General features: G+C 54.7%; 8 protein-coding genes across 8 annotated transcripts; 5 read left to right on the top strand and 3 right to left on the bottom strand.

Annotated features, from left to right (window-relative positions):
- Window positions 1-852: 852 nt before the first annotated feature.
- Window positions 853-1,539, top strand: MONBRDRAFT_25552 (uncharacterized protein; the record flags this gene model as incomplete). The annotated part of the gene is made up of 3 exons (XM_001745940.1): window positions 853-982; window positions 1,098-1,169; window positions 1,325-1,539. The coding sequence occupies 3 exons, from the start codon at window positions 853-855 to the stop codon at window positions 1,537-1,539; spliced, it is 417 nt and encodes a 138-aa protein (XP_001745992.1).
- A 668-nt stretch (window positions 1,540-2,207) lies between these two features.
- Window positions 2,208-5,197, bottom strand: MONBRDRAFT_32477 (uncharacterized protein; the record flags this gene model as incomplete). The annotated part of the gene is made up of 10 exons (XM_001745801.1): window positions 5,134-5,197; window positions 4,628-5,014; window positions 4,439-4,502; window positions 4,126-4,310; window positions 3,780-3,987; window positions 3,590-3,720; window positions 3,387-3,471; window positions 2,783-3,297; window positions 2,597-2,629; window positions 2,208-2,492 (listed from the first exon to the last, which is right to left on the bottom strand). The coding sequence occupies exons 2-10, from the start codon at window positions 4,661-4,663 to the stop codon at window positions 2,208-2,210; spliced, it is 1,542 nt and encodes a 513-aa protein (XP_001745853.1). The 5' UTR covers window positions 4,664-5,014; window positions 5,134-5,197.
- Window positions 5,198-6,679: 1,482 nt separating this feature from the next.
- MONBRDRAFT_25550 (uncharacterized protein) lies at window positions 6,680-9,353 on the top strand (the record flags this gene model as incomplete). Its single annotated transcript, XM_001745939.1, has 12 exons — window positions 6,680-6,706; window positions 6,794-6,868; window positions 6,970-7,149; window positions 7,222-7,347; window positions 7,469-7,602; window positions 7,708-7,824; window positions 7,847-7,980; window positions 8,059-8,136; window positions 8,345-8,754; window positions 8,850-8,942; window positions 9,037-9,089; window positions 9,191-9,353. 12 exons carry the CDS (start codon window positions 6,680-6,682, stop codon window positions 9,351-9,353), a joined length of 1,590 nt encoding a protein of 529 aa, XP_001745991.1.
- Window positions 9,354-9,887: 534 nt separating this feature from the next.
- MONBRDRAFT_8329 (uncharacterized protein) lies at window positions 9,888-11,738 on the top strand (the record flags this gene model as incomplete). Its single annotated transcript, XM_001745938.1, has 1 exon — window positions 9,888-11,738. The coding sequence occupies one exon, from the start codon at window positions 9,888-9,890 to the stop codon at window positions 11,736-11,738; it is 1,851 nt and encodes a 616-aa protein (XP_001745990.1).
- A 1,114-nt stretch (window positions 11,739-12,852) lies between these two features.
- MONBRDRAFT_37124 (uncharacterized protein) lies at window positions 12,853-19,062 on the top strand (the record flags this gene model as incomplete). The annotated part of the gene is made up of 22 exons (XM_001745937.1): window positions 12,853-12,859; window positions 12,968-13,015; window positions 13,189-13,421; window positions 13,505-13,564; window positions 13,666-13,801; window positions 13,895-14,012; window positions 14,269-14,401; window positions 14,675-14,831; window positions 14,924-15,166; window positions 15,340-15,434; window positions 15,542-15,625; window positions 15,725-15,850; window positions 15,961-16,119; window positions 16,213-16,279; window positions 16,386-16,471; window positions 16,573-16,719; window positions 16,807-16,914; window positions 17,245-17,343; window positions 17,530-17,725; window positions 18,220-18,369; window positions 18,496-18,594; window positions 18,704-19,062. The coding sequence occupies 22 exons, from the start codon at window positions 12,853-12,855 to the stop codon at window positions 18,922-18,924; spliced, it is 2,772 nt and encodes a 923-aa protein (XP_001745989.1). The 3' UTR covers window positions 18,925-19,062.
- A 60-nt stretch (window positions 19,063-19,122) lies between these two features.
- On the bottom strand, window positions 19,123-20,621 carry MONBRDRAFT_8327 (uncharacterized protein; the record flags this gene model as incomplete). The annotated part of the gene is made up of 5 exons (XM_001745800.1): window positions 19,123-19,250; window positions 19,759-20,067; window positions 20,153-20,303; window positions 20,451-20,504; window positions 20,589-20,621. 5 exons carry the CDS (start codon window positions 20,619-20,621, stop codon window positions 19,123-19,125), a joined length of 675 nt encoding a protein of 224 aa, XP_001745852.1.
- Window positions 20,622-21,236: 615 nt separating this feature from the next.
- Window positions 21,237-22,229, top strand: MONBRDRAFT_8326 (uncharacterized protein; the record flags this gene model as incomplete). The annotated part of the gene is made up of 1 exon (XM_001745936.1): window positions 21,237-22,229. One exon carries the CDS (start codon window positions 21,237-21,239, stop codon window positions 22,227-22,229), a length of 993 nt encoding a protein of 330 aa, XP_001745988.1.
- A 730-nt stretch (window positions 22,230-22,959) lies between these two features.
- On the bottom strand, window positions 22,960-26,456 carry MONBRDRAFT_32475 (uncharacterized protein; the record flags this gene model as incomplete). The annotated part of the gene is made up of 11 exons (XM_001745799.1): window positions 22,960-23,153; window positions 23,253-23,418; window positions 23,573-23,610; window positions 23,752-23,827; window positions 23,895-23,992; window positions 24,119-24,236; window positions 24,309-24,380; window positions 24,541-24,739; window positions 24,862-25,010; window positions 25,176-25,458; window positions 26,275-26,456. 11 exons carry the CDS (start codon window positions 26,454-26,456, stop codon window positions 22,960-22,962), a joined length of 1,575 nt encoding a protein of 524 aa, XP_001745851.1.
- Between the last annotated feature and the right edge of the window lie 1,293 nt (window positions 26,457-27,749).

The raw sequence follows: 27,749 nt of genomic DNA, 5'->3' as shown, positions 1-27,749 counted from the left end.
GGGCGGCGGCGGCGGAGTGATGATGACAAGCAGCCTTTGCTGGCGGGTGATCCGGAACGGTGAGTTGGTCTTGTACCCGGTCGAGTTGTCCTTGCAATAGGGGCGTGACTGACGGTGGTGTCTGCTGATGCGTGGCGGGTTGAGTAGGTTGAGCCTGTCAGAGACCGCTGCCAGCAACTTGGATGCAAGCACGTTCGATCCAGACCTCGATGATGATCCCGCCAAGGAAGGAGACGGTTGGAGCTCTTGCTGCCTGCTGCTCTGCGTGGCCACCTCCTTGTTCAACAACATGCATTCAAGGTCTAACCCCGCTCGTTTGATCCCGTCATGTGTCTTCGTCTTTTACTGGATGCCTCGCTCCTTGAGCAGCCTATCGACAGCACATGCGCCAAGCCGTTCCAGGTATCGCCTGCAAGCCAGCCTCGCGCGCCGGCGTTATCCCCGCCCTGTTTGAGCATAGCGAGCAGCTTACCTGCCACTTGACATAGTGACCATCTTGACCAGTGCCTTTGGCATTGCGACCATCGTATGCATCATTGTTGCCGCCATCGCCCAACGTCAGTAGCCGCCTCGTGTCGTCCCAAAAGTGGAGCACACACGCTCATCCCCCCCTTTCTCCCACCCCCCTTTTTATCTCCGCTTCTTTGACACGCCAGATTGGATCGATCCCGACCTCACGGGAGATGTGCGAGCACAATATCTTGGTCTTTACCGAACGCCAGCCAACGGTGCGAGGGAGACGCGCTGCCTTGCATTGCTGCGTTCAACCAGCCTGACGGTGTCGTTTCCGATCACTCGCCCCAATGTCACCTTGTAGTCCAACAAACCGGGTACCTATATGCAACGCGCGCCATGGTGGCCTTGCAGCTGGCCCTCACATGTGTGGGCCTGATCACTCTGATCATGGGGGTCATTCGCGAACGTGCCCTGCATCATCGTGCCCGCGAGCATAGTCATGTCACTCGCTTTCACATTCCCTTTGGTATGCGCCCACCGCTTTTATTCCCTCCAGCTCCGCGCCCATGCAAACGCTCTCACCCATGCCCCATTTGCCATGCCTGCCGCCACCTCGGTTCTGCAAATTGCATCGACCCCAGCTGCCTTTGTCGCCTTTTCACTGCTGGCCTTTGCCACCCTGACCGGTATCATCGGCACCATCCTCTTTGCCGGTCCGTTCGTTTTCTGCCTCGCAACACACTTGCCTTTCCCCTTTCCCTCAAACCACGGCCATGCTACGCCCGAGAGCATGACTTTTTTTTTTCCCCAAAGCAAAGGGCTTTTTGATCCTCTCCTCTCAACGTCATTGTTGCCGCGCCTGCCACAGCATTCAATGCACGCAATTTTTCCATCAAAAACCAGGCCACCGTGGCCAACGGGTTTTACACGCACTTGACCAGCGTGGGCTTTTCGTTTCTTGCCGCCAACACCGTCCTTCTTTGTTATCCCAGCGACACCGTGCGTGCCAAGCGCGAAGCCCATGAGGCGGCCCAGCGGCGCTGGCGCAGCAACATTGTTACGCGTGCTCGAAAAGATAACTAGGCTTGACCCCTCCCACAAGCATCAGGCACTGCGTGCCCGCCCTCCGTGCGCCTCTAGTATAGCCGTCCACCATGTCTTGTCGCTTTGAAATCGACGCGAGTCGTGAGCTGCTCCAAAACCAGCACGCTGCTTCAGTGCCAATTGTGGTGTCGATTCTTGTCATTGTCTTCTTGTTACAAAGTGACAACGACAAGGACAGAGGGGCTGGCACCCACGCCCCTGGTGACAGTGCAGAAACACAAAGACAAGACGAGCACAACCAAAATGAAAGAGACCAAGCAAGCCACAAATACACTCAAACAGGATGAAATACACAGGCGACACATCATCATGACGCTGGTACACCTTGGACACGCAAGCAATACTGAACGGGTGACAACGGCCCGATGCGCCACACCGCCCCAGACGGCAGGCAGACGGGCCTCAAAAACACAAGAGTAGACCAAACGTCGACAGAGCCAGAGGAGCCTCGCAGCCGCACCCCGCATCGCGGGTGGGTGCACTCAAAGACTCTAAACCCAATCCAAACCCTCCACGCTAGAGGGCATGGGACATCATGAACTAAACACGCTGACATCAAGTCATGTCAAGTCAAAAGGAAGCGGCCACTACCACCAAAAAAAACATCGGCAACGACCAGCGCCGTCCGGACCAGTTGAACAAAGTCTCTACTCTCCAGACTTATTGATGCGGAATTCAGCTGAAAGCGCCAAGTGATCCGAAGCAAAATGGGGATTGGGGCACCCGTCAACATGCTCCTGAATATACGCCTCTTCCACTGGACCCAAAAGCGCCGAAGGAATGAGGCGCTCGGCAGAGTACCAAATGTAGTCAATGATGCCAACAAAGGTTGGTGTGTAGTTGCTGTAGGGCAGCTCGTTGCCGTAGGCGCTGCGCAGCTTCAGATTGTGGTGCAAGCCCACGCTCTCGATAAATTTGGAGTAGTCATACCCCTGCAAGTCGGGATGATCCGGACTCAGCTGCAAGAAACGAAACCCATCAGACAAAGGTGCATCAAGAAACCATGAGAACCATGCTGAATACAGCACATGAGAACCCAGTCTTCCCCCATCAAAGGTTGCACACAATACTGCCAAGCCAGGTCAGAAGTCACAGACAGCCTGCTGTTCCCACCCTGCTCACTCTGATCAAGTACGCCTCGTGTCGCGCGCGCGCGCGCGCGCACACACACACACACACACACACACACACACACACACACACACGTGCTAAGGAAACGCACCTTGCCATTCTCCATGAGCTCGTACACGCCCGAGTCGTGCATCGAGTTGAAGTCGCCCATGATCATGACGGGGATGTTGGGGCAGTTGTGTTCCTTCAAAAAGTTTTCAATCTCACGCAAAGCCAAGACCGTCTGGATCACCTTGACGTCCCGAAACTTGGGATCCCAGGTCAAGTGCAAGTTGCAGACAAAAAACTTCTCGCCCGTTGACTGGCGTTCGAGAAGGGCGCACAGCGCAATGTTGTCCTTGATCATAACGCGGTTGAGCATGTCAGCACAGCCTGAAGCGTAGCGCGTGGCCGAACGCTCAAACTCGATGCAGTGCTCCTTCACGAGCTTGAACTTGGAGACGTGGAAAAAGATGGCGCAACCATCGACGGTTTGGCGATCCGCATCACTCATGGTGCGCACACGCGACTTGGGATGGTAGAGCCCCTGGTAATCCCGCTCGCGCAGCTTGTGTTGAAAGTAGCTGTAGAATTGACCCGAAGCAACCTCCTGCAGGCAAATGATGTCTGCATGTATTGGAAGAGCACCCAGGGGCATGAGCATACGCAAACGCGGGGACATGCTGAGCTAAAAGCCAAACCACGCGCCGACATACCAGAGCTATACTGCAAAATGTCCTTGAGAATTTGCTGCTTTCGATAATTCCACTCGAGAGCCCAAGAAGGACAGTAGCGGTACACCTGCAGGGCGTTGCAAGGGCAAAAACGTGAAGTCCTTCGCCCAGATCTGTAATTTGATTGTGGATGGCACTTGGCTCAGTCCCAGCTACCCGACACGTGTTCTGGCAGTGACACCGACCTGGCGAGTGGCATATTTTTCACACAAAATGTTGTAGCAGAATGAGGTAACGGTGTCTTTGGGCAGCTCGCCCATGTCCTGCGGCATGGTTGCTGGGAAAATCCAGTTGCGCTGGGGTGGAGTCAGGGCAACTATGTGCCAGGTGCGGCACAGATTGCAACACCAAATGAGCAAAAGTACGGCCGCCCACCCAGGGGAGGGATTGCACGTGCACTGCTCTTACTTGGAGCGTTGTCCAGAAGATGGCTAAGCAGGGTGTCTGTGCCCTCGGCTGCGTAGGAACGAATGGGCTCGGTCAAGGGGTTCCCACCCAAGGAGAGCTGTTGTAGCTGATAAAGTCGACCCAGTTCAAAGGGCAGTTTGGGCAACAAGTTGCCATCCAGCTTGAGCTCACGCAGCTGCAGGGTTGGCCACAAAACAAAGCCATCGGGATGGCGCATGAGAGGTTGTTGAGATCTTCACTCTTTAGAGTCTAACAAAGCTTAATAAAGATTGCAAGTGCAGGATGGCGACCAATCAACAACTCGGCAACAAACCTCTTTGAGCTTGTGCATCTCCGGGGGCAGAGCACGGAGCTTGTTGTATGAAGCGTCAAGCACGCGAAGATTGACCAAGCCCGCGATGGCCGCGGGCAAGAACTCGAGATCGTTTTGCGCAATGTACAAGTGTGTAATGTACGTCATGCGAAAGAGGCCCTGGCCCAGGCTGGACAGTGTTTTGCCTGTTGGGTCCGGAACGGAATCATCATCACATTGAGTTGAGAGGCGCGGGAATGGTGATGCATGGGATCAAGGATGTTGCTAGTTGCTCAAATAGTTGCTCAATACGGGTGCCGGGTGTGAGGCTAACCTGAGAGGTCGAGGCCCGACCATGCGTCGGCTTCATCCTGATCATCATCGGCAAACTGGACGCTCTGTCATGATTGTTGGGCAAGATGTGAGTCGGCTGCTTGGCTGCTTTGATGGGCGAGAAGGAGCCACGCATGCCAGACGTGGTGACAAGCGGAGCCAACCCAGGGACAAGAGAGGATCAACGTACAAGTTTGTCGATGGGAAGAGGCATCATGCTCATCATGGTGGCGGTGCGCCTGATCTGCGGCACGGCCAATGTCAAGGCGCGCCGATGCAGGTCACGCACTGGACGCGAGCCAGATATCACCACTTGCGTGGGAAAGGAAAGGCGGCGAGTCCTGGGGCGCTCAGGCCGAGGGACCCACGGCGGGAAGGAAAGGGGGTGGGGGTTGCTGAGGTGCGTGATATGTCAACGACTGAACAAGTCGCAGCATGATGATTCCCGGAAAATCCCCGCGACCCAGTGTGGGGAGTGTGGATGGAACCACAACTGGGAGGGCGTCCAGGAGCGACTGCTTTGACGGGCAAAAGGCTTTTGTAACTTGACAAGATTGGATCCGTGGCCTTGTCGACTCTGCGATGACATGGGTTGGGCACAGTGAGCTTGCCATTCGAGGTCAAGAAGAAACCCTCCCGAGATCGAAAGCGGGTCGGCGATGTACGGGCAACCGACAAGTCTCACGGCAGCCAAACCTGAAGGTTAGAATGGAATGGCGACAACAATTGTAGCTGCACCGGCCTGTGCGAGTAGCGGATACGAGGCAGCTACGGAATATCAGGAAAAAAAAAAGCGGAGGCAAGGAAACAGCTCGATGAGTGATGGGCAACAAACGCTCAACACCAAGAATGTTCGCATGGACAAGCCACAGAGCAGAGGAGTTTCGACAATGGCTGGGACGGTTGGAGCGAGCATGGCGTCTGGAAGGCAACCACCAGCTCCAGGGGGACGGGGTGGGGGAGGGGGCATGACCACTGAGTGAAGCGCGCAGTGAATCGCCGACAAGGCGCCACCTCACGTTCAGCTCGAGTCGCTCTCTCTCGCTCTCTCTCTCGCTCTCTCTCTCTCTCTCTCTCTCTCTCTCTCTCTCTCTCTTGATGAGGGTCATCAAGGTCAAGCACGATGACCCGCTCGCTCCGCAGGAACCGTCGTCTCACGCAGCCAGTGGCAAGATTGAGGCCTTGCGCACTGCTGCTGAGCCAGCAAGACAAGCATTCACTCAAGCAGGCCCCTTTCCAAAGGGCTGGCGCTGCCATATCGAATGCGCAGCACAACAACACACAGACGCGCGCAGCTCGGTGTGCCGACTCTCTGCAGTCCAGCCCGTGGTCATGCTCACTCTCTGCTTTCAGCTTTGTTTTCACCACATGAACAAACAGCCAGACTCATCCTCTCTCTGCCCAACACATCGCGTCACAGCCATTCTCTCGTCCTTCGACGACTGCAGCGGTGGCAAGTTCTCATACCAGTAGTAAAGTGTAATGATATGTCACACTTCAGGTAGTGTATAGTGTAACTTAGTGTAACTTTCGTTGTAAGCTGGTTACACTTTTTATGGGAGTCGTTGTGGTGGCTATTGGTCAAGAACCTTTTTTCAGAGCAATTCAATACTCAAATCGTAACGCTTGGGGTCGCTTTGAATGAGCTTGATATCTTCACTGCTTTCACACGCCGTCAAGCTGTAGTGTTGTTCGGAACAACTGGTCTTGCTAGTTCTCGAATTGTCAGCACAGATCTGTGGTTACGTGTGTGTGTGTGTGTGTGTGTGTGTTGCCGACGCGTGTGAAATGGCGAAGAGAATGGCAGCGCGGAGTCTGATGATGGGCTGTGTGGTCTGGGGGTGTGGCACACTGGCTTGATGGGGGGAGAGACTGGAGATGATGAGCACGGGTGGGGACGGCTGAGCCGCTTTTGAGGGTGGCCGTCCTCGTCGGCAACAGGACAAGCACACGCCTCTCCTGCTTGCTAACTTGACATTTTCTGGCTCTTCTTCCCTCTGTGAACGCCTCCTGATCAAATTGTCGCAGAGGCAAGCAGCTTCATCAGTGCATCTGTGCATCAGTGCAGCAGTGCAGCTGTGCATCCGTGCAGCTCGGTCTGCTGGATGTGGGGTGTGTGGGCACAACAGGACTCTTGGAGCCTTTGTGCTGGGAGACACGACGACGTGGACCAGCTGCGATTGGATCTGGGGCATTTTTGTTTGCCACACACGCATTGCACATCGGTCCCCCCCCCCCCATCATGGACGAGATTGACGCCCTGGCGCAGGTACAGCTTGCTCGCGCCTCGAAACCCCATGGCATGCACACCCGAGCGTGTCTTAGTGGCCTGGCTGGAATTGCCGTGTGAGGCTAGGTCCAGGAGTATCTGCGCCGCGGCAGCGAAGTGTTTGGCCAGGCCGAAGCTGAGCTCAAGCGTGAGCAATACGAGGTTCGTCACCCACCGCAGCCCGCCCAACCGCCTCTCCCTGGCTCCGTGCAATCCGCGCCTTCATCACCCCGGATACCCGATACTATGATCGATCCCAACAGCACGCGCACACCATGTTCAGCAAGGCGCTCGTGGACTTTGAGCGCGGCTGCGATATGCTCGCGGCCTTGGAATCAGCTTCCTTGGACAAGGCCCAGATTCAGTTGCGTGATACTCTTCAAGCTCAGCTAGACACGCATCGAAAACAGAGCAAAAACTATCTTCAAGAACTAGAGGACCAGGTATGGGCTTGCACCGAGACTGAAGCCGCTGCAGCTCTTGCTGGCGCCGACGGCTTGCATGGTGTGTGTCAGCACAGCATGAACACCAACCTGACAGAGCGCGGCCCCTGGTTCATTAGCAACACATCCAGCCCCTGGAATCCCGTACCGAGAGTCATGACGGTGACGAAGAGGGCCAGCTCGTCCTCCGACTCCCGAGTGCGTGCCTTGAAAGCAGCCGCGCCATCTGCATCGCAGCTTGTGCCCGTCCGTGCGTGTCCTCACAGCTATGTCCCTTTATTCTTTGCATGTGTTCTTTACTGGCCCATCGTTTGAACAGACACGCAAACCTACCTCGTGTCACCTGAGGGCGCCGACGTGGTTCAGCTCCACGCTTCGTGCGATCTCCTGGTCCTTTCTCTGCACGGCCAATCTTTCCTCCAGTGCGGTGAATGGCTTTATCCGCTCATGGATGTACGTGGCCCCAACTCGCCATTTTCTGTCCACACAAAAGAGTTTTCCAATCGTCCCATCCAAGACATGGGCATTTTGTAAACTCCTGACGGCGTGCCGTGATAGGAACTCCCTACTCTGCGTGTACAACCTCGCTTTTACGTCTTCTCCGGCGGCAAGTGAGTTCTGCTCTGCCATGTTCGTGGGCTATCGCGGGCACACCTTTCACAAACAACGTGCCATGTATCCTTGCACTCGCACGCAGCGAGGGCGAAAGTGTGGAGAACTCGGCCGTCGGTGTCGTCCTCTCTGCCGACCTCAGCCCGCCCCTCATCAAGCAATTTGAAACCATTTTGGAGAACCAAACCACCTTTTGCAAGAAAACGCCCGATGCTGATGGTACGCAGCCGCGGCGCGCAGCCCTTTCTTTGGCGCTTTGCCTACCAGCATCATCAATCTCATGTCTGTCGGCTGCAGATGACGAAATCTTGGAACTCTCCACGTCCGCCGTGGAGCGCGAGGAAGCCCTTGCCGAAGCCGAGGCCCCTGCCGATGGTCAGTTGATTACAACCACGTGCTAACCATCTGGCCTCTTCCGAATGAACCTGCTACGCTCTGCCTCACCCGTCGATGATTGCTGGACATTTCCTTTTCGTTTTTTTTTTTCTTCCTCTTCTTCTTCTTCTTCTTCTGCTTCCTTTGCTTTCTTTCTCGTTGATGTTCTACTTTCTTTATCTGTGAACGGGCATGCTTGACTTTGTAGGCTGGGAGAACACGGTATCGCGCTGGCTCATCTCGGGGGCCCACACCGTTGCGGATGTCATCCGCACGGCTGCTCACATCGGCGGCGCCATGATCCGCAGCGGTGGCGAGTCGATCCGTGCACGCCTCACTCACAGCGATGGCAACCTGCACATTGATCCCCGCGTCCAAGCGTCAGTGGCCACCCTCAAGGGTGCCACGGCTACCACCTACCGCGTGACAGCCTACACCGTGGACAAGGTTTTTTGGCTAGCCGAACGCAGCGCCAAGGCTGTCAGTCCCTATGTGCTCCGGTTTGTCGGAACGGGATCGGGCAAAGGCAACGGGTTGACTGGCAAGGTCGTTCACGTGGCCAAGAGTGGCGGCGTGGGTGCACTCACCATCCTGGCAGGCCTCGAAGATGCTGCCCTTGTACGTGCCCGCATCTTGACCTTGCATACTTGTACTGTTGATGTGCTGTGCTTTATTTTTTTTTTCTTCTGATTTTGTACGCATGGCTTGCGCAGGTCTTGACGAAGGAATTGGCTGATGAAAGCACCTCGACAGTGCGACACCGCTACGGCGATGAGGCTGCAGAGTTGGCCCGCGATTCGCTCGAGGTATGTTTCCCTCCACGGCTTCAAAGGCCGGCAAACGCTCCAACGCAACCTTTTTGGCGTGTGTCCAGCACTCAACTTTTGATTGCCGACATAGACTGTGAGCAACTCGGCCAAAGCTTATACCACCTTTCGACGCCTGGGCCGCAAGTGCGTCTTTTGCCGGCTCAAACCCTGCGTGGCTGCTTGACTAAGACCCGTCGGTTTCCGCAGATAAATGCACAGCTCACTCGGTGTCCCTGCTGCGATAGGGCTCTCACGCGCCATGCCGTCAAGAAGACGGCAGCCGAAGTTCTTCGTGAGCACGAAGGCACGATGAAACAAAGCGCCTCCAACCCAGGACCGACCCAAGAGCAGAGGCATATGGCCTCCCTGCTGCCTCCACCTCCTCCCCGCTCACCCTATCAGGCATGAGCGAAGGACACAACCTTACCCCAATGCAATGATAATGAGGCAGAGAAAGACCGATCCTTGGTAGTGTCTGTGTCACTTGCCCGCCTTGTCTCGGTTCTTTCTGGTCATACGCCTTCAGCCGGCTCGTGCGTGTTGATGAAGCGTGATGCTTTCTGATGTCCAATTCACTTCTTTACTCGTAATAACATCTTGTCTCTCTCTCCCTTTTTGTTTTTTTTTTGGGAGGGGGATTTGTTAGGTGCAAGGACTGCAAGCAACTCCTCACACCCCCTCAACGCTATGCCCTTACAGCCAATCCCAATTCCCATGGACAGCCATGAGCCAAGCCATTGCCAAAGGTCATGATCGCCCTTTCACACATACATACACTTGCCACGCATTCTTAACAATGGCCAAGGCATAAGAGCATAAGAGCAAAAACGAAACAACTCACTGCTTGTAAAACGTTCACGTTCGTAACGTTCCTGTTAATCTGATCTGGCACTTTCTTCTTCATTGTCTTCGCCTTGAGCACATTGAAAGGGGACCATCAACATGCCCAACAGCTGGAATGCCTTTCAAAGAGCCCACGCGGGCCAAGGCCTGAGCTCCTCACAAATGTCGAGCATGTATAGAAGCAGTGGCGGCGGTGGTGGTGGCGGCAGCTCATACACCAGCGGTGGTGGTGGCGGCAGCTCATACGCCAGTGGTGGTGGTGGTGGCAGCTCATACACCAGCGGTGGTGGTGGCGGCAGCTCGAGCTGGAACGCATTTCAGAGTGCGCACAAGGGTCAAGGCTTGACGTCCGCCGACATGTCGACAATGTACAGGGCAGCCAAATCGAAAAGCGCAGCGGCGTCGCCAAGCGTCAAGACTTCAGCGGCTGCAACCTCCTCGCTCAGCAGCTGGCAACAGTTCGAACACGATCATCGCGGTCAAGGGTACACCCCCTCACAACTCTCAACCTTGTACCATCAACAAAAGCATGACCAACTGGCAAGCCCCTCAGCAGCCGCGCCGCCGAAGACTGGCTCCAAGAAACCAGAGACTTGGAACGAAGTGCAGGCTCGCTTCAAGGGGACGGGCTTGTCTCGACAGGAGGTGTCTGAGGTTTACCAACGCCAAAAGGCAGGCACGACAGGCTTGAGCTCAAGGGTGGGCAATCTTTCTACTGCCAGCCCCAGAAAACCAAATAATTGGAACGAGGTTTGTAGATGTACCGCCGCGACACAAAGCGAACACTTTGATTGGATTTTGATTCTTTCCACAACCATTCTCACGAGCTGTGTGGCATGCTACATGCAGTTTCAAAGCGACCTCAAAGGCACGCCGCTCACACTCGACCAGAAGCGGGCCCTCTACCATACGCTCAAGAGTACAAACCAAGAGAGTGTCGTGCGACCCGTGATTCCGGAATGGGCCGCCTCGGGACAAGACTGGTCCCAGCAGTATCAAGAGACCACGATGGCCCGCCAAGCGTTTGCGCGCAGCACGGAGCATCTGCCGCCCCCACCTGCGCCTGAACCTGAGCAGATTCAGACCACAACCGACCTTGCCATTGATGAGAGCAGGCTAGACTGCGGCGCGGCTATTGGTCGTGGAGGCTTTGGCGAAGTGACAGCTGCGACGCTTGATGGCACGCCTGTGGCGATCAAGTTTTTGCCCGTCGGCAGCAAACGCAGCGTCAAGGCCTTTACTCAGGAGCTGGCAGCGCTTATGGCCTTTAGCCACCCCAACGTGGTGCGCTTGTTTGGCTACACAAAAGTCAAAGAACGGCCTGGTCGCCTTGGACTTGTCATGGAGTTTTTGGCAGGCGGCTCGCTTTGGGATCGTCTTCATGGCGTCGAGGCCGAGCCCTTGGAAATCCAGCATAAGAATGACATTGCTGTTCAAGTTGGCGCGGCCCTCAAGTTTGTTCATGGCAAGGAACATGCTCATCGTGACCTCAAGAGCCAGAATATCTTGCTCAGCGTTCCTCAGCCCCAGACAAAGCTCAAGGTTTGTCTGGCCGACTTTGGCTTTGTCACCACTCGAAACCAGATTGAGAGCACCATGGCGTCCCAGCAAAGCTCGGCTATTTTTGTCGGAACGCCGACCACTGCGGCTCCAGAAATCTACGCGGAGCAAGTCGTGGAATCTGATGTCGTGGCCTGGCAAGCATGCGACATGTACGCCTTTGGTGTCGTGCTGTGGGAGATGTTTGAGGAGGATGAGCCACACTTTGGCAAACGACCTGCCGAGATCAAGAAGATTGTCACCAATCCTGATCCAAAGGCTCGACTGCCCTTTACTGCTGCGACCCCTGAGACCCTGCAGCAGCTCATTCACCAGGTGTGGTCGTTTGATCCCAAGAAGCGTCCAACCGCTGCCGATTTCCTGCCGCGGCTGCAGAAAGAGCTTGGCTGAGCGGCTGGAAAAGCTTGTGAGCCCCAAAGATCATCCTTGTAATTTGCGTCAGAAAGTCGTCCCACCCACGATCTTGTCTCTCCTGCTCCTAATACATCCGACTGATGATACCTTGTGCCCGGCCGTTCAGAGCCCTAATATACCAAATTTATCCACATCGATATGAATTGAAAGCATACCGCACATCTGTTTAGCCCATGCCTATATGTTGCGGCACCCGCGCCCACGCGCCAACCACGGGATTCGCCGAGGCTGCTTTTGAAGTGGGGCAACCCTGTAAATTAGGGGTGCGGTTTTATAAACATCAAGTCAGAACGTGTTGAAACATTGGGTTTGAAACTTCTTTAGGAACTTCACCAGTACGCTCGATCATTGCTGATATATCAACAAAATGCCATCCAGGATGGCAACAGTCAGCGCTGCTGGATGCCAGTGGCCACCGAATTCACAACCAGCCACCAAACCAGCCACAAAAGGTTAATGCATGACCAATGCGGTCATTTCGCACAAAAATCGTGAAAAAAAAAAAAAAAAAAAAAAAAAAAAAAAAAAAAAGAGAGAGAGAGAGAGATAAAAATTAAAGGGAACAACCCTGTTTAAAACAACAGTTGTGGACAAGATCACCTTTCTGCATTTTCCTCGACCCGAGTGACGGAAACGGCAGTGGGGGTAAGTCCGTCGGGTTGGCTCACGTCGGATTGGTCTGCGTCGGGGGAAGGTGAGGGACAGGTGGGAGGTAGATGCACGAGACAAATGGGCTTGTGAACCTGGGCTTAATGCGGGGTTCATGGCTACGGCTAGTGGGGAGAGGTAGTGAGCATATGAAAAAAAATGTTTTTCGCCGTTCTGAGCCTCACGACTTGCTTGTGGCATCCCATGGTCAGGTCCGTGCTGCTTTCCAACTGCGGCGGTGGAGCCATAGGATTTTTTGAGTGACCACCGCAAGATCCTGCACCATGGTGCGCTGGGGGACAACTGCGTTGCGCTCGAGTGCCTGCCCACAATTTTCGTCGTCCTACCTCTGAACTCACCTTGTTTTTTTGTGCGGCCATGCTCTTGTCCGTCGCTGATGCATCAACCGTTTTCCTTATGCATTGGGCAGGCTGACCCCAACATGATGGGTTAGTTGCACCATCCTGCACCATCTTGCTCCTCTTTATACCTTGCAATGACTCTCAACGGTTAACCGGCCCATGCTTACTTGGATACCTGCTCTTCGACATTGACAGACAATTCCGACTCGGAGGACGAGGATTTCAACCCCAATGCCCCGGAAGGTACTCCTTGCCGGGTCTTTTCTATCTCGTGATTTTGCCAAACGCTTGCACCCCTGTGCAACCGAGAGCGCAACAGACGCGAGATCAGGCTGCGCACATTCAAAGCATCTAGTCAAGTGAGCTATTCTTTTGTTACCTGGAAAACTGACCTCTGTGGTCCCCATCCAACCCAGATTCGGACGGCAGCGAGGGAGTGATTCAGAATGACATTGACAACGAAGATGATGATGATGAATCAGATGATGAAGCTCCGGCGCGCACTAAAGCTGCTCCGACCCAGAACCTCGATGACGAGGACGACGACGAGGACGACGAGGACGAGGACGACGAGGATGACGAAGAGGACGATGACGATGACGAAGAGGACGAAGAGGATGATCGAGGCCGTGGGGGTCGCCCTCCTAAGGTACACTTTTGCAGTCTTTGAGCCAACCTTTGTCCCATGCTGGCTCACTCAAGATTACTGTCTGTCTTTGCCCGCACCTGCAGAAACGCATGAAACGCAACATTTTCCTCGATGATGCTGCCGATGACGACCGCTACGAAGAGGTCAGCCGGTCAAGCTTTTGTGAATGGGTCTGCCCTTGTTTAATTGGCCCCTTGATCCCCTCACGCACAAACTCTCTTAATGTCATCGGTTCGTTTTCCAGGAGGTTGAGGACGACGAAGAACGCGAATTTCAGACTGATTCGCATTGGGACCGCGAACGTCGTGCCGCCGAAGCGCGCATCCAGCGACGACAGGAGCAAGAGGCCAAGTTGCGGGCCCAAGCTGAAGAAGCCGAACGTCAGTCCTACAAAGCTGCACTCGCATGAACTTGCACATTTGGCTAGCCTATCTTATCCTCCCCGCCCTTCGTCTCCCCTTGCAAATGTGCAGGCGCCGCTCGGGCTCAGGACATTGATATTGATCGTGAGTCTGATGAGGATGAAGAGGATGATGATGACGACGACGATGATCTCGACGAGCAGTCACGCCTTCGTCAGCTTGAGAATCGGTAGGCCATAGCTTCTCTTCACTTCTTGCTCTCGACCCCCCCGTGCCTTTGCTTGCTTGACTTTAGCCGAGTTACTCACACTCGCCCTCTGTGCAACGCTCTTAAACCCTCTAAACAGCCGTGCCGAGGCCGATGTGCAGCAGCTCCAACGCCGTTTTGCTACTTCTGAAGCCGAGCCGCGGTTTGTTGTTGCTGACGAGCCCCAGTTGACAGTCTGCTTTCGGGCTCTCTCATGAATTTCATCCCCTCAATTCAGCTATGCGGAGGACACCGAGGTGCAGGACATCTCGGACAATCGTCAGCTACCTACCATGAAGGATCCAAAGCTTTATATGGTCAAATGCCAGCTTGGCAAAGAGCACGAAGTGGCCATTCAGCTGATGCGCAAGGTTTGCGCGAATGTCCAGGCGTGCCCGCTGATCGGACACCCGGTCCTTGTCGATTCGCCTCCTCACCACCACATGCTTGCCAGGCTGCCCACGAGCGCAATGCCGGCCGCCCATTGGGCATCAAATCCGTTGTGGCCTATCCCAACAAGAGTGCCAAAGCGGTCGGTTGTGCTTGCGCATGTCACTTTGTTATACTTTTTCCCCCAGGGTGTTCGAGCGTCCTTCCCCGTTCGCGCGAAGGCTCATGCTGCTGTGTTTGCCCGGTTGATTTAGAAACTGAGCTACATTTACATTGAAGCCTATCGTCCGGCTGCCGTAAAGGAGGCCATCACGGGTATCATGGCTCTTCGTTATGGCCAGTACGACCAAAAGCTGGTGCCAATGGATGACATGCCTCGTGTGCTGGCCATTCAGAAGCAGACTGTTACCGGTCCGTTCTCATGCATGCCTGTCGTAAAGCTCATCCGGCGGGTGTCTCATGCTAGCTCACGTGGTCTTCTTGCTTGCTTTGGCCCAATTCAGTCAAACCCGGGGCTTGGGTGCGTCTCAAGCGAGGTGTCTACCGTGATGATCTGGCCAAGGTTGTCGAAGTGACTTCAAACGAAAAGCGGACGCAAGTCACCGTACATCTCCTACCGCGCCTTGACTTGAACGCCGATGCCACCACACGCAACAGTACTGTGCGTGCACCCAAGCGGCGCTTTGATCCAGACGAAGTCCGCGCTATCCGCGGTGACGACGCTGTTCAGCGTGCCTCAACTGTTGGTATGTCTTTGTCCGTCATTATTATCTCATCTCTGCTCTCTTGACCTTACTGTTTTTTGTTTTTCCACTCCACTTTTATTTGTTTGCAACCTGACGGAGGGAGTCAAGTGGCTCTGGTTGTCTTGCTTACACATTGCACCACGCTTTGTATCTCATCCACACTCGTTTACCAGATGATTATACGTTCGAGTTTGAGCGCAACATCTTCATCAAGGGCTACTTGCGCCATCGTGTGCCGCTGACCAGCCTACAGATTGAGGATGTTAATGTACGTTCTCACCCACATCGCTTCTCGGCCACCGATTCTTGTTCAGCGCTCGCTGATGACACTTGTCACACCTTTGGCTTTCTATTCTCACGTATATTCATTGCTAGGCCACTTTGGATGAGATCGCAGAGTTTGAGGGCACGGACGATTCCGCAGTTGCGGCAGCGATCGAAGAGGATGAATCATCCAAGGTTTGTTTTGAGGCCCAGCAGCTCCTTGTGCCCATTCTGACAAGAATGAGATTGTGCTTACGCGTGGCTATATTGAAACTTATTCACCTCGGTACGCAGACCAACTTTGTCGTCGGCGATCGTGTCATTGCGTATCGTGGCAACTTGAAAAACGCCTTTGGTGTTATTGAAACCATTCGCGAAGATGGCACAGTCGTGCTGCGTGTTGAGAACCAAGAACTTCGGGTACGTGAATGGGAGAAAGTTTGACCAAACCAACCGCGACGGGCGTTTCGAACAGTGCACCCGCCTCATCCAGCTGCTCGGGCACACAACCTTTTGTGGCTCGTTCGTAGGATCTTGATCGCATTCCAGTGCCCAAAGAGGATCTGCGCAAGCACTTCCGCCCAGCGGATCACGTTAAAGTCCAACGTGGCCGTTACGAGGGACAGACGGGTTTGGTTCTCGAGGTCAACGATCAACGCGTGACTGTCCTGATCGACCTCACCATGAAGGTTGGTTTTCGCCCTTCCATCGTTGTGGCACATGGCATGGTCCACGTCATGTGGTGTGCGCTCATCCTGCACGTGGCGGTTACGCCGTTTTAGCAAATCGAATCTCTGTCGCGTGATTTGGAGATTTGCGAGACCATTGGCACAGGCCTGGACGCTCACGGTCAGTTCAGTGCCTGTTTGTATCGACTGCCAACCGCTTAAAAAATGCGCGCCCTGCTGAGCTGCTTGCGTCATTGTTTTGATGCATGTTCGCGCGTGCTTTGCAGGTCAATTTGCACTGTTTGACCTGGTGCAAATGACGCAAGCTGCCACTGTGGGGGTCATCATTGCCATTGAGCGCGATGAATTCAAGGTTGGTCTCGAAATTTGGTGCTTCTGGTGTCGACTCATTGTCCCTTGTTCCCAGCCAATCAAACTACATGTGTCTGCTTGGTTGGCACCGGTAACTCGTAGATCCTTGATCAGAACGGACAGGAAAAGACGATCAAGTCGCAGCAGGTGAAACCCATTGGACGCAAGCATCAGCCTCAAACGTTCGACTCGCAGCAAAATGTAGTGGCTCGTGATAGCATGGCACGCGTGGTTGATGGCCCCAACAAGGTATGTGGTGGAGAGACATAGATGGACCTGGTATCTGTGCTCGTGTGTCTTGTGCATTGATACCCACCTCCTTTTTTCCTCGTGCAGGGCCGATCGGGCAAAGTCAAGTACATTCACCGTGGCTACGTCTTTTTGCAAGATCGCGGTTCGACCGAGCACAATGGCATTTTCGTTTGCCGGGGTCGTCACTTGCAGGTCTGTGTTTACATGTAACTGACTCCAGCCATGCTGCTTGCATCTGCTCCTCTCACGCCGGTGGCTACTGTCAAACTGGATGCATAGGTCGCCAGTGGCCAAAAGACCGCATTCAATACACAGGCCGCCGTTCCGCAATCACCAAGCATGCGTGCGTCTATTTCTGCTTGCCCCTTTGATGCTGTGTCCCGTTCAGCCCGCGTCCCCTTACATGTTCATTGACGTTTAGGTACTCCTGGCTCTACGGGCGGTGCACCTCAAGCGCGGCGCCGCCCTCGCGCGCATCCCCTGATGCACAAGACCGTGCGTGTCGTGGCGGGCCCTCATAAGGGTCACCAGGGTATTGTCACGGACGCTACCGAGACGACCGTCCGCGTGGAGTTGCATGCTCGCAACCGCATCATTTCTCTCAAGACGCAGCACGTCAAGGTTGGTTGGCTCTGCCTGGGCTGGTTCTCGGTAACCCGGTTGACATCTGCATAGGAGTTGTCCAACGACGGGAGTTTGTGGGGACTCGGCACACCTTTAGGCTGCAGCCAGCGCCCTGGCCGAGCGCGCTTGGTTCTGTTGGTTTATTAATCTTGTAACTCCTTCATTGCACTGCCGTATCCGCAGGAAATTCCAGCTTTCCGATCGGACCAAGGCCAGTTCGACAAGCCTGGGTGGGCTGGCAGCATTCACGGGGCGCGGACGCCTTTCAACTCGGCGCAGACACCGCTTTACACGGGCGCCGAGACGCCGCGGTACACGGGCGCCGAGACCCCTCACGGCAACCAGACGCCTCGCATGGGCAGCCAAACGCCACGCGGAGGTGTGTTTATGCTTGCCACTGGAATGTGCACACCAAGAATGGGGCTCTTTTGTTGTTTGTTGGCCAGCGATGGGTGACGACGACGTTGCTTGCCCCTGCTGTTCTTGGATTCAACTGGCAATTTGTGCGCCCCGGGGCTTAGATCATTCGGAATACGGCAATCAATCTCAGTACGACAACAGCGATACATGGAACCCCGCAGTGCCAAACACGCCCCGCGACGGCTATGTGCCAGCAGACGAGGATTTTGTGGTTCGTTGGGCGAGAAGGCGTTTCCGATCAAAAGCCTCCATGTAGCAAGCTGACTCATTGCGTTGCTCCTGCCCCTGCTTAGTATCCCAACACACCACATACCGCACACACCCCGCAAACACGTAAGTCTTGATTTTGGCTTGATGCCTCAAGGCCGATCTTGAGTGCGAATGTTTTTAAGCGCAAATGCATCTCTCATGTTTTTCTTTCATTTGACTTCTTTTTTTTCCCTTGCCGTGCAGCGCACACGAATGGTCCGGCGCAAGGCATGACACCGGGTCTCACGCCCAGCCTGACACCTGGCTTCACGCCTCAAGCCTACACACCTGGCTTTACGCCCGGCATGGCGCCTACTCCGGGAGTGGCAAGCACGCCTATGGTGGACGAGAAGCGTAAGTTGTTTTTGCTCAACACCTCGGCTGTTACTTTTTTTTTTTTTTTTTTTTTTTTTTTTTTTTTTTTTCTTGATGGCTCTGTTCTCATACACTGACTGCCTGCACCTTGCTTGCCACGTACAGCTATCTGGCTGCACAAGGGCATTATGGTGGAGTTGCGCGGTCGATCTGGCTACATTGCCAGCGTGGATGGCTACGAGACTACTGTGGTCTTGGACGATGGTGTGTTTGCCTTGCTTTGTTGCCAATGCGGCTGGTTGCTTTTCGGGGGGCTTGTCCTGGCGTATGTTCTTGCCGTCACATGTTCACGTTGATGTGCACACGATTGTAGGCGCAACCGAGACGGTGCGTGCAGACGAGCTTTCGACACGACCCCCTGCCAAGGACGACACGGTTTTCGTCCTGCCTGGGTCTCCTTCACATCCTGAATCGGTGGCTCTCTTCGTCACGATTGATCACGACGAAGGTGTCATTCGCAAGGGCGCGGATCTGGCCATTGTTCCGTTGCAATTTTTGGCTGTCGTTCATCCTTCCCAGGTGGATAAATTTTGAAACCCATCGCGCGTGCAATGATGGCATGGCAAAATGGCTGTTGAGGATGCGTATGGGGATGACTGCATTTCTGGAGTATAGTCTTCTTGGACCCTTGCACGTAGAGTGCAAGATTCTCGCAATTGAAAACGGAACATGATGGTTTGATCTTCACCTCAACTTTGAGGATGTTGCGGGGAGAGCCGAGCCGAGCCGGAGCTACTGCTGGTCACGTGCCTGATCAGGTGCCTGTAAGAGGCGCGCCATGGCTTCGTGGCCATTGCGAAGGGCCAGATCCAGCGGGGTCTTGCCCGAGTTGTTGCAAGCGCTTGGCTCAGCCCTGTGCGCTATTGAGCAAGCAAAGGTGAGGCAGAGAAGATACAGACACGTCGACAACCCTTTGCTCTTCTTAGGGGTTGAGGGCGTGGATCGTACCGAGCAAGGTCCACACGCTGTCGAAATGACCATGTCGAGCCGCTCGGTGTAACGGGGTGTTGCCTACAATTGTCCTCGCCTCGAGTTGAGCCCCCTTGAGTGCGATGCAAGAGAGAACGATGAGCAGAAGACGAACAACGCCATGCCAAGGCTGCGTGGATTCCAAGCTGTGTCGAAGGTGAAGGCCGTACACTTCGCAGAAGTGAACGAAGACAGGCCTGTTCAGGGAAGGGGCAGAAGCGGGTGGACAATGAGTGATCAGCTGGACAAATCAATCAAGGTCAACGCTGGTATGGAAGGGTTCGCAAACACAATCATACCGGGTGATTATGCTCAGCGGCACAGTGTAGCGGGGTTTGCGCTTGGTCATCGACAGCATCCACAATGGCACCGTGTGCTATGAGCAGCTGTGGGGCACACCATTGTCATTGGGGTGGGTCGCAGCATTGAGGTCGATTGCGGGGACGGGGCTGCGGTGGATGATCGTGTTTGTGTAAGGCAACAAGACAGCAACAGGCTCAAAAAAACGTACGTTGCATGCTTCAGTCCAGCCTCGTTGAGCGGCAACATGCAGAGGTGTTTGCCCTTGTTCATCTGGTAGGCTAAGGTGATTCTGCTTGGGACCCAGTTCGTCGACATTGTAGCGGCCGGCCACCAAGATATCCAGTAGCTCTGTGGCCATGGCATCGTCGGATGCCTCGGCACATGCGACATGCAAGGCCGTGCGGCCTGTAACGAGAAAGGAAGCCAGTCAGCATACTTGAGCGTTGGTGAATCCATGTCTGGTGGCTGACGTGAGTTTTGCATGGCCCACCCAGTTTGTAGCGAAGCAGCGCGTTGGCGCCATGATGAAGCAAAAGTCGGATAATATCGGGTTGATTGCTACGCACGGCGGCGTGCAGGGGCGGCTCAAACTGGCTCCGGCGCACATTGGGATCCGCCCCTGCATGCAGTAGTGCCTGGATCTGGGCATGCAAACAGGACCGACAGGCGTTGTATGCAAGCCGATGCGTGTACAACAAGGAGCGTGATGCCGAGCCGGATAAGAAAAAGGATAGGGGAGGCAAGTCAGGAAAGATCAAAGGACGCAGCAGGCTCACGATCATTACTACCTGGGAAGCATCCTCGTGTTGAATGGCCGTGATCAACGCCTCGTTCCGCTGGATCTACCAGGCAATCATCATTGTCAATCAATGGCAACTTTATGCCAACGCCGCCAAAAATAATCCGCCCGAAAGCTGCCAACCAACCTGGCCCAGCGTCATCGTCTGCTGCTGCGCCATGGCGCCCCGATCACTGCTCAGTGAGCCATCCACATCCACACCCCCTCCTCTACCAAGAAGAGTGATGTGATACCGCGCAGCAGACAGACATGGGCAGAACGCATATTCTAGCTGGCACAGTACAGACAGACAGACAGACACACAGACACAGACACAGACACAGACACAGACACAGACAGACAGACGGACAGACAGACAGACAGACAGAGCGCGCCAGCTGCTGCAGCGCTGCGCAAAAGACAGAGTGAGCGACACAAAAAAAGCGCGCCGAACTACATCAAACATCTGACAAATCTGTGTGTGTGTGTGTGTGTGTGTGTGTGTGTGTGTGTGTGTGTGTGTGTGTGTGTGTGTGTGTGTGTGTGTGTGTGTGTGTGTGTGTGTGTGTGTGTGTGTGTGTGTGTGTGTGTGTGTGCATTTCTGAGCGTCCCGGTGGTGGTGGTGGTGGTGGTGGTGCATGGGAGGCGGATGGAGACGGCGGCGGCGAGACGGAGGGTGTGAGACAGAGTAGGACAGAAAGCAGAGGCAGGGGCATGGGCATAGGGAGACAGATGGGGAGGGATCGGGGATTTGTGCAAACCGATGGCTTGGGGTTTTGAGGGAAAAGGTGGGAAGATGAGGGCCACACTCGGTCGGGCCGCAGCACGGCGCTGGTTTGGCGTGCTCGTCTTGACTTTGATGTGGTTGTTGGATGCACCCACCGCAGCTCCGGTCGGCGCAGATGCGTGGTGTGTGCCCCCGGAGCCGGGACCTCTATCTGTTGGGGCATCAATGTGTCGCCAACACTACGCCTGGATTCGGCGTCCGGCGCAATTGGCCAACACCCAGGGTCGCGGCTCCCCCAAGGCTCAATTTTGGTGTGTGGTATCACGACGCCACCGGTTTGTGTACCACTACATCCCCCTCAACGGGGGCAGTACCATCAATCACATTATGCGTCTCTCAATCGGAGGTCTCCTGCCAGACCACGATCCAGCTGATAAATTGCCCGAGGTGCAGGACCAGGCCTTTAGCCGCCTGGGCGAGGATGCCCTCCAGCTCTTTTATCATTGCCAGCTTCATGAAGACACGGCCAACTTTCTCCACTTTGCGTTTGTCCGTGACCCCCTTGACCGGTTACACAGCATGCAGCATCTGGGTCTCTTCTGGCGCACAAACGCAGGACACGGGTTCGCCAGGGACGCCCCCTCACTCATGGAACTGGCTCGCAGCCGCGATCTACCAGCCACCTTCAGGGACAGCACCGTCATGGGCTTGGACCACGCAGTCCATCAGCACGATATGCTCGTGACCGCCGACAACCGCTTTGCGGTCGATTTTATCGGTGATCTGGCCTACCTGCCCGAGATCATGACCGAAGCCTTAATCCCAGCGCTGCAGGAACATAGCCCGTACGGCCAAACGGATGCCCACCTCTTTGATCGCATGCGTGCATACTTTGCAAAGCGTCCCCGTCTCAACGAGCTCCGCAAAGGGGCCAAGGCGCACCCTGATGAGCTGCGCAGCGCGAGGTGCCTCATCTTGGCCAATCCAGCATTTCAACCAGACTATAAACTCTTTTATGTGACGCGTGATGCCAGTAACGGGACGCTACAGGTCTGCAACTAGTTTGCCTCGTGACACCCTTTGGTTTGGCCAGTTGAGCAGCTTGCAAGTCTTCCGACACAAGGATTGCCGCTTTGCGCCCCTTGTACAGCCCCCCGTGTGTGTCGAGAGGTTGATGGATGCCGAATGGGGCTAAGAAGGAACGAGTGTGGCTGTAAAAGAGCAAATTGATTTGATGACTCAGAAACAAGATTCAGCGGCGGCAAACATAAGCTAGAAACAGGGGCAAGAAGATAAGAAAAACAACAGCAACAACAACAACAAAGCAAAACAACGGGGAACACAAACGCGCTGTAGGGTGGGTGTCAAGTTCTAGACTGGGTGTTCTACCTAATTAAAAGCATGGCTTAGTAAGTGAGCGCGCACGTGTGTATGTGCGGGTGAGATGCAAGGGTGCGCAGCACCCTGCAAAAAAAAAAAGAAAAAGAAAAAACAAGACGATACAAAAATACAAAGACGCAGGTCATGCCAGACAGGCGTTTGATGGATGCACAGTCCCATCGAAAGAGAACACTAGAGACCTTCAGAAACAATAAAACAGAACACAGCAGAACAACAAGAAACGACCAGGACTGAACAAAACATGAATCATCATCAGCAGCAGCTGATAAAGAGGTTGTACGTCTTGACCGGTATTGAAACTACTCCTGTTGAATCAGGGGTTTGATCTGCTTTTCTTTCCGGCATCAGCAGCAGCTGATAAAGAGGTTGTACGTCTTGACCGGTATTGAAACTACTCCTGTTGAATCAGGGGTTTGATCTGCTTTTCTTTCCGGGGCTCGGGATTGCACAGCAACATGGTGGCAAGGGCCTCTCGGGTCAAAGGCGACCAGTCTCGAAAGAGACGACAGCTGACGCAGCGGTGCAACTTCTGCAGGCTGAGGGTTGTTTCCAGGGGCACTTGGGTCAGACAGCGACACAGCGCGCCTAAATCGAGCAGATCAGCCAAGAATTCAGCGTGAGGCAGGATGGCCAAGCACTGGTCAAGACCGCACCCAGTCGGATGGACGAGCACTGGTAACGCACGAAGAGAGGATTCGCGGGAAAATTGAGATTCCAAGGCGTCATAGTCGGTGGCCTTCATTTCTGTGATCAAAAGTTGCAGCAAGTTGGGATGCATTTTCTTCAGCGTTCGTTTCCAAGGCTCGAGATGAGCCACGTGACTGAGAGCCAGCACAACACTCCGGTGACCCTAAACGTGGTGGGTAGAAACAAAACACGTAGTACGATTCAAGAAGAAATAAGAATCGGCAATGAGTCAGAGGAATACACCAGTTGTTGGTCTTGATGTGCACAGCATATTTCGTAGCATCGGGGGCGGAGCAACGATGACTGTCGGGGCTTACCCAAACGCGCGACAAAAAGGTTGTGCGTTCGATCGCGGCTAACCAAGACGGGAGACCGGCGTGTGGGTGAGCACGGAGGGCACAGCGGGGTTGGGTCGAGTCGTGGTTCAGATGACATTCTTGCCCCTGGGCTAGAGGTCGACAAGCAAGACTGGCCTGTAGCAGGGCCGAAAACTCACCGGACACAACGCCCACGACCTGCGTGCTAAACCCCAACAACAAATCACTTGCCAGAACAACCTCGTCCTCATTGGCCTACCAAGCGAGAGCCGGTGGTCAGAGCATGACTACTCTAGGGAATGATGGGAGTACCAGGACCTACCATAGGCGTGGCCAGTTGCGCAAGCAACAAGACGCTCAATAGGCGGCGCTCCTTGTCTTCCGCAAAGGATGCAAGGTATTTCAACAAATGAGGCAAGCCTGGCACGTTGGGGGAGGGGAAGAGCATGGGCGTGCAGACAGACGGCGTGAGTCAAGGAGCACTGCGTTTGGGTAGAGAGGCAGCTTCTTTTTTATCAGTTGCGTGGGTGGAGCGAGAAGACGGACCAGTGAAGGCATCGTGGCATACTTCCGGGCCAATGTAAACAATTAAAAAGCTCCACAGTACGCAAGCATCGCCGATCCGTGGGGCATCTAAACTATGAGCTGCAAGCAGGCAGGTTGCCTAAAAGATGCGGCGCAGAGAGTGAGTCATGTAACTTTGTGCAGCAGAGCGAGATTTGATTGGCAGGCCAACCTGAAGGGTGGCAGTAAAATTGCTGAGGACTTGAGTGCACAAGCTGCGAACGAGCTCGTCATCATGTTTAACCTGTAGCAAGGGGCCACATTGGATTGGTGAGCAGAGTGCGTCGTCATCTTGCGGAGATGCAACACATGCCACAGGAATGGAGGGCTTTGGGGGGTGCTCCTTGACTGAAGCAAGTCTGGGCAACTGGTAGCTGGTGTTTGGATGGGAGGCAGAAACGTACGGCACTGAGCATGCATATGATGGAAACGAGGATCGAGCCGAGGGAAGAGGTTTGGTTGAGGCTGGGTTGGTGAATGGTGATGGCATCAACGTTGACACCAGTGGCAGCTGCTAGGGCCTGAGCCAAGTTGGTGGGCACGGGATCGAGGCGAACACTGCCATTGGTTCCGTCTTGCACTTCTTCAAGTACGTGGTCAGCTCTGCCAATGAGAGGGGGCATGGTCAGCAAGGGATGGGATGGCATGGGAGGGCGGTCCAGTGTGGCTTCCTGTTTTAGTTTTTTTGGTTGTTTTTCCCTCACCCGTGCGGGAAGCGAACGTACAGGAACAGGTTGTCGAGCACTGCGGGGCCATATCTGTGGAGCAGGTTGACGAGGTAGGACGAACGGGCCTCTTCGGGTCTTCGAATTGCATCGCAAGTCGTCTTGACAAGAAGGGCCGTCTCAAGGAGGGTTTTAGCGTTTGTGGCGACCTGTGCACGCAAGCCAGATGATAAGGATATCGAGGAGGATATCGAGGAGGATATCGAGGAGGATATCGAGGAGGATCTCTCGGGTCAAGGTGGGTGAAAAAGACATGCCGGGCGGGGCCAAAGGTCAGGAGGACAGAATCAATGAATGGTTTGCGGGCCACAAACCTGGAGGGTGTCAACCCAGTGGTCCAGGTCTTCAAAGGTTGCAAAGTCGGTCATGATGTGGGCGGGATGGCAGGAATGGCCAGAACCCAGGGCGCTTATGGTCCCATGTTCGCTTGACACTGGAGCTCTGCTGGTGGCAATCCGGGAGTGGGAAAAAAAAAAGATAACCAATCGGCTGCCTTTGGGACTGATGAAGTGGTGGTTGCGTGCGTTGACAACTCGATCGGCTGACGAAATGCGATCGGGCAGGTGGGAACGGAAGAGCAGCAGAGCAGCAGAGCAGCTGGCGCCGGATCGGAGGTGGAGGTGGGGGAGGGAAAGGGAGGGGCAGCGGGCTGAAAATGCTGGGTCGGGGTTGGGTCGGGAGAGGGTGTTTTGATTGGGACCGCTTCCCGCCACATCCACTGTCCAGTCAGCTCTGGGTCTGTGGCCAAGTGGAGGGAAAAAAGAACGAGCAAGAGGAACAGGGACGAGGACGAGCAAGAGGAACAGGGACGAGGACGAGGACGAGGAACAGGGAGAGGAAGAAGGCGATCGAAGGGGGAAGGGGGGAAAGAGGGGGAGGAGGAGCAAGACGGTTTGGGGTAGTGGTAGTGGTAGTGGTCGTGGTCGTGGTTAGTGGTGCGAAGGGGACAGGGAGGGATTCCAGCGCCTGACGGAAAACGGAAATGCAACGGTATGGGGATGATGCGGGTGAGATTTTTCAAGCCACAAAGAGCCAAGGCTCAAAGGCCGGGCAGACGGGAAAAAGTGTCGTGCAGAGTTTGACGCCGACAGGTGCAAGCGGCTACCGTGGCAACGGCCGACCGGACAGCAGAGAAAGGGAGGAGCAGAGAGAGGGAAGGGCAGGGAGCAGAGAGAGCAGAGAGAGGGAGGAGGGGCGACAATGGCAGAGGGGAGGGAGCATTCGAATCTTGACACGTTGGATCTGGTGTGCCTATCACCGACCTCTTGTCAGGCAGCAGCAGCAGCAGCAGAAGAAGAAGACCCAGCGGCCGACAAGAGACCGGATCAGGGATCAACAGCGCACGCGCGCAGAGCCAAGGCGGAGAAGAAAAGTGCCCAGCAAGGAAAAGGGGGAAGGAGGAGAAGCATCTACACAGACACACAGAGAGAGAGAGAGAGAGAGAGACAGACAGACAGACAGACAGAGGGACAGCAGAGAGACAGAGGGACAGCAGAGAGACAGAGGGACAGCAGAGAGACAGCAGAGAGACAGAGAGAGAGACAGCAGAGAGACAGAGAGAGGGAGAGAGGGAGGGAAAAGGAGCGCGAGCTCATCCCACTGCGCTTTCTACCACAAGTCGAAAGCAGAGAGAAAAGGAGAGCAGAGATGAAGAGCAGAGAGAGGAGAGAGGAGAGAGTGGAGAGAGGCGATCAGGGCCAACGGTCAGAGGGAGGCCCACACACACACACACACACACAAACAGAGACACGCGCGCGCTGCATCATGTCATGCCGTGGGTACGAAAAGGGGGGTTAATGTCTGGCTCTGTCCGAGAGGTTGACAGGAATTAGGACACACACCAAGCTCTTCATTTGACTCCATGACGTGTGTTAGACTTCTTGTGGGGGGTTTTTTGAGAGAGAGTGAGAAATCGTGCGTGTATAGTGTGAGAAGAGAGAGAAGCGAAGAGAGAGACAGAGAGGAGAGCGAGTGTGTGTGTGTGTGAGAGAGAGAGAGAGGAGCGCGAGCGTGAGAAAGAGCTGAATTGAGTGTGTGTGCGAGTGAGAGGACGGACGATGAGACGGAGCGAGCCAGAGAGGAGGGCAGTATAGACACCAGACAGAGAGCCGACAATTTGTTTTATCCAAAGGGAAAAAACAAAAGACGTGAGCAAGCGAGGACATGGACACGGCGGACACGGCGGGACAGTGCGTGGGGGAGAACAGGAGAGGGGCAGGTTGGGTACAAAAAAGGGGTCAGAGCAAGGCGGGGGCGGAGAGGGGGGATTCTGGAGTTGGGAGAAGTGGTGCGTGTGTCCCTCTCTGGCAGAGACAGGGCAGAGGCAGAGAGACAGAGTCAGATAGTCAGAGAGTCAGAGAGTCAGAGAGTCAGAGAGAGTCAGAGAGTCAGATCAAGAGAAAGCAAGGCGGCGTGGCTATTTGATCTGAAAAGATCAAGGCGGAATCTTTTCCGACGAGGCAGAGGGAGACGTCAGCATGGGGTGCCAGGAGGGTAGCGTTTAGGGGATGGCAGGGTGTAGCGAAGTTGCGATCCTAGTACATGTGTGTGTGAAATTTCGCTCGTCGCGCCCTCTAGCAACCGAGATCGAGAGAGGGGAAGGGAGGAGAGCAGAGCAGCGCAGAGCAAGAAGGAGGGAGGAGACAGAGCGGGACCATGGGTCGGGATCAGATGGAACAGCGAATGATAACCAAGTCAGTTGGGTACATGACCGTTAAACCCCATTCCCCCCTGTTTTTGTAGATCAACGACAATAGGAGCACGCCAAGGTTCAAACCCCCATCTTTGCGTCCGTCCCTTCTCCCTCGCTCGCTTCGCCGCTGCCAGTCAGGAAAGAAGATGTGTCCTACTGGGTTTGACCGATAACTTGATTTTGGTATGGATCTGAC

This window comes from Monosiga brevicollis, genomic scaffold (assembly GCF_000002865.3).
Source record: "Monosiga brevicollis MX1 MONBRscaffold_10 genomic scaffold, whole genome shotgun sequence".
NCBI lineage: Eukaryota > Choanoflagellata > Craspedida > Salpingoecidae > Monosiga > Monosiga brevicollis.
Note: the sequence above shows the minus strand (reverse complement) of the source record. Positions and strands in the feature narration are given on the sequence as shown.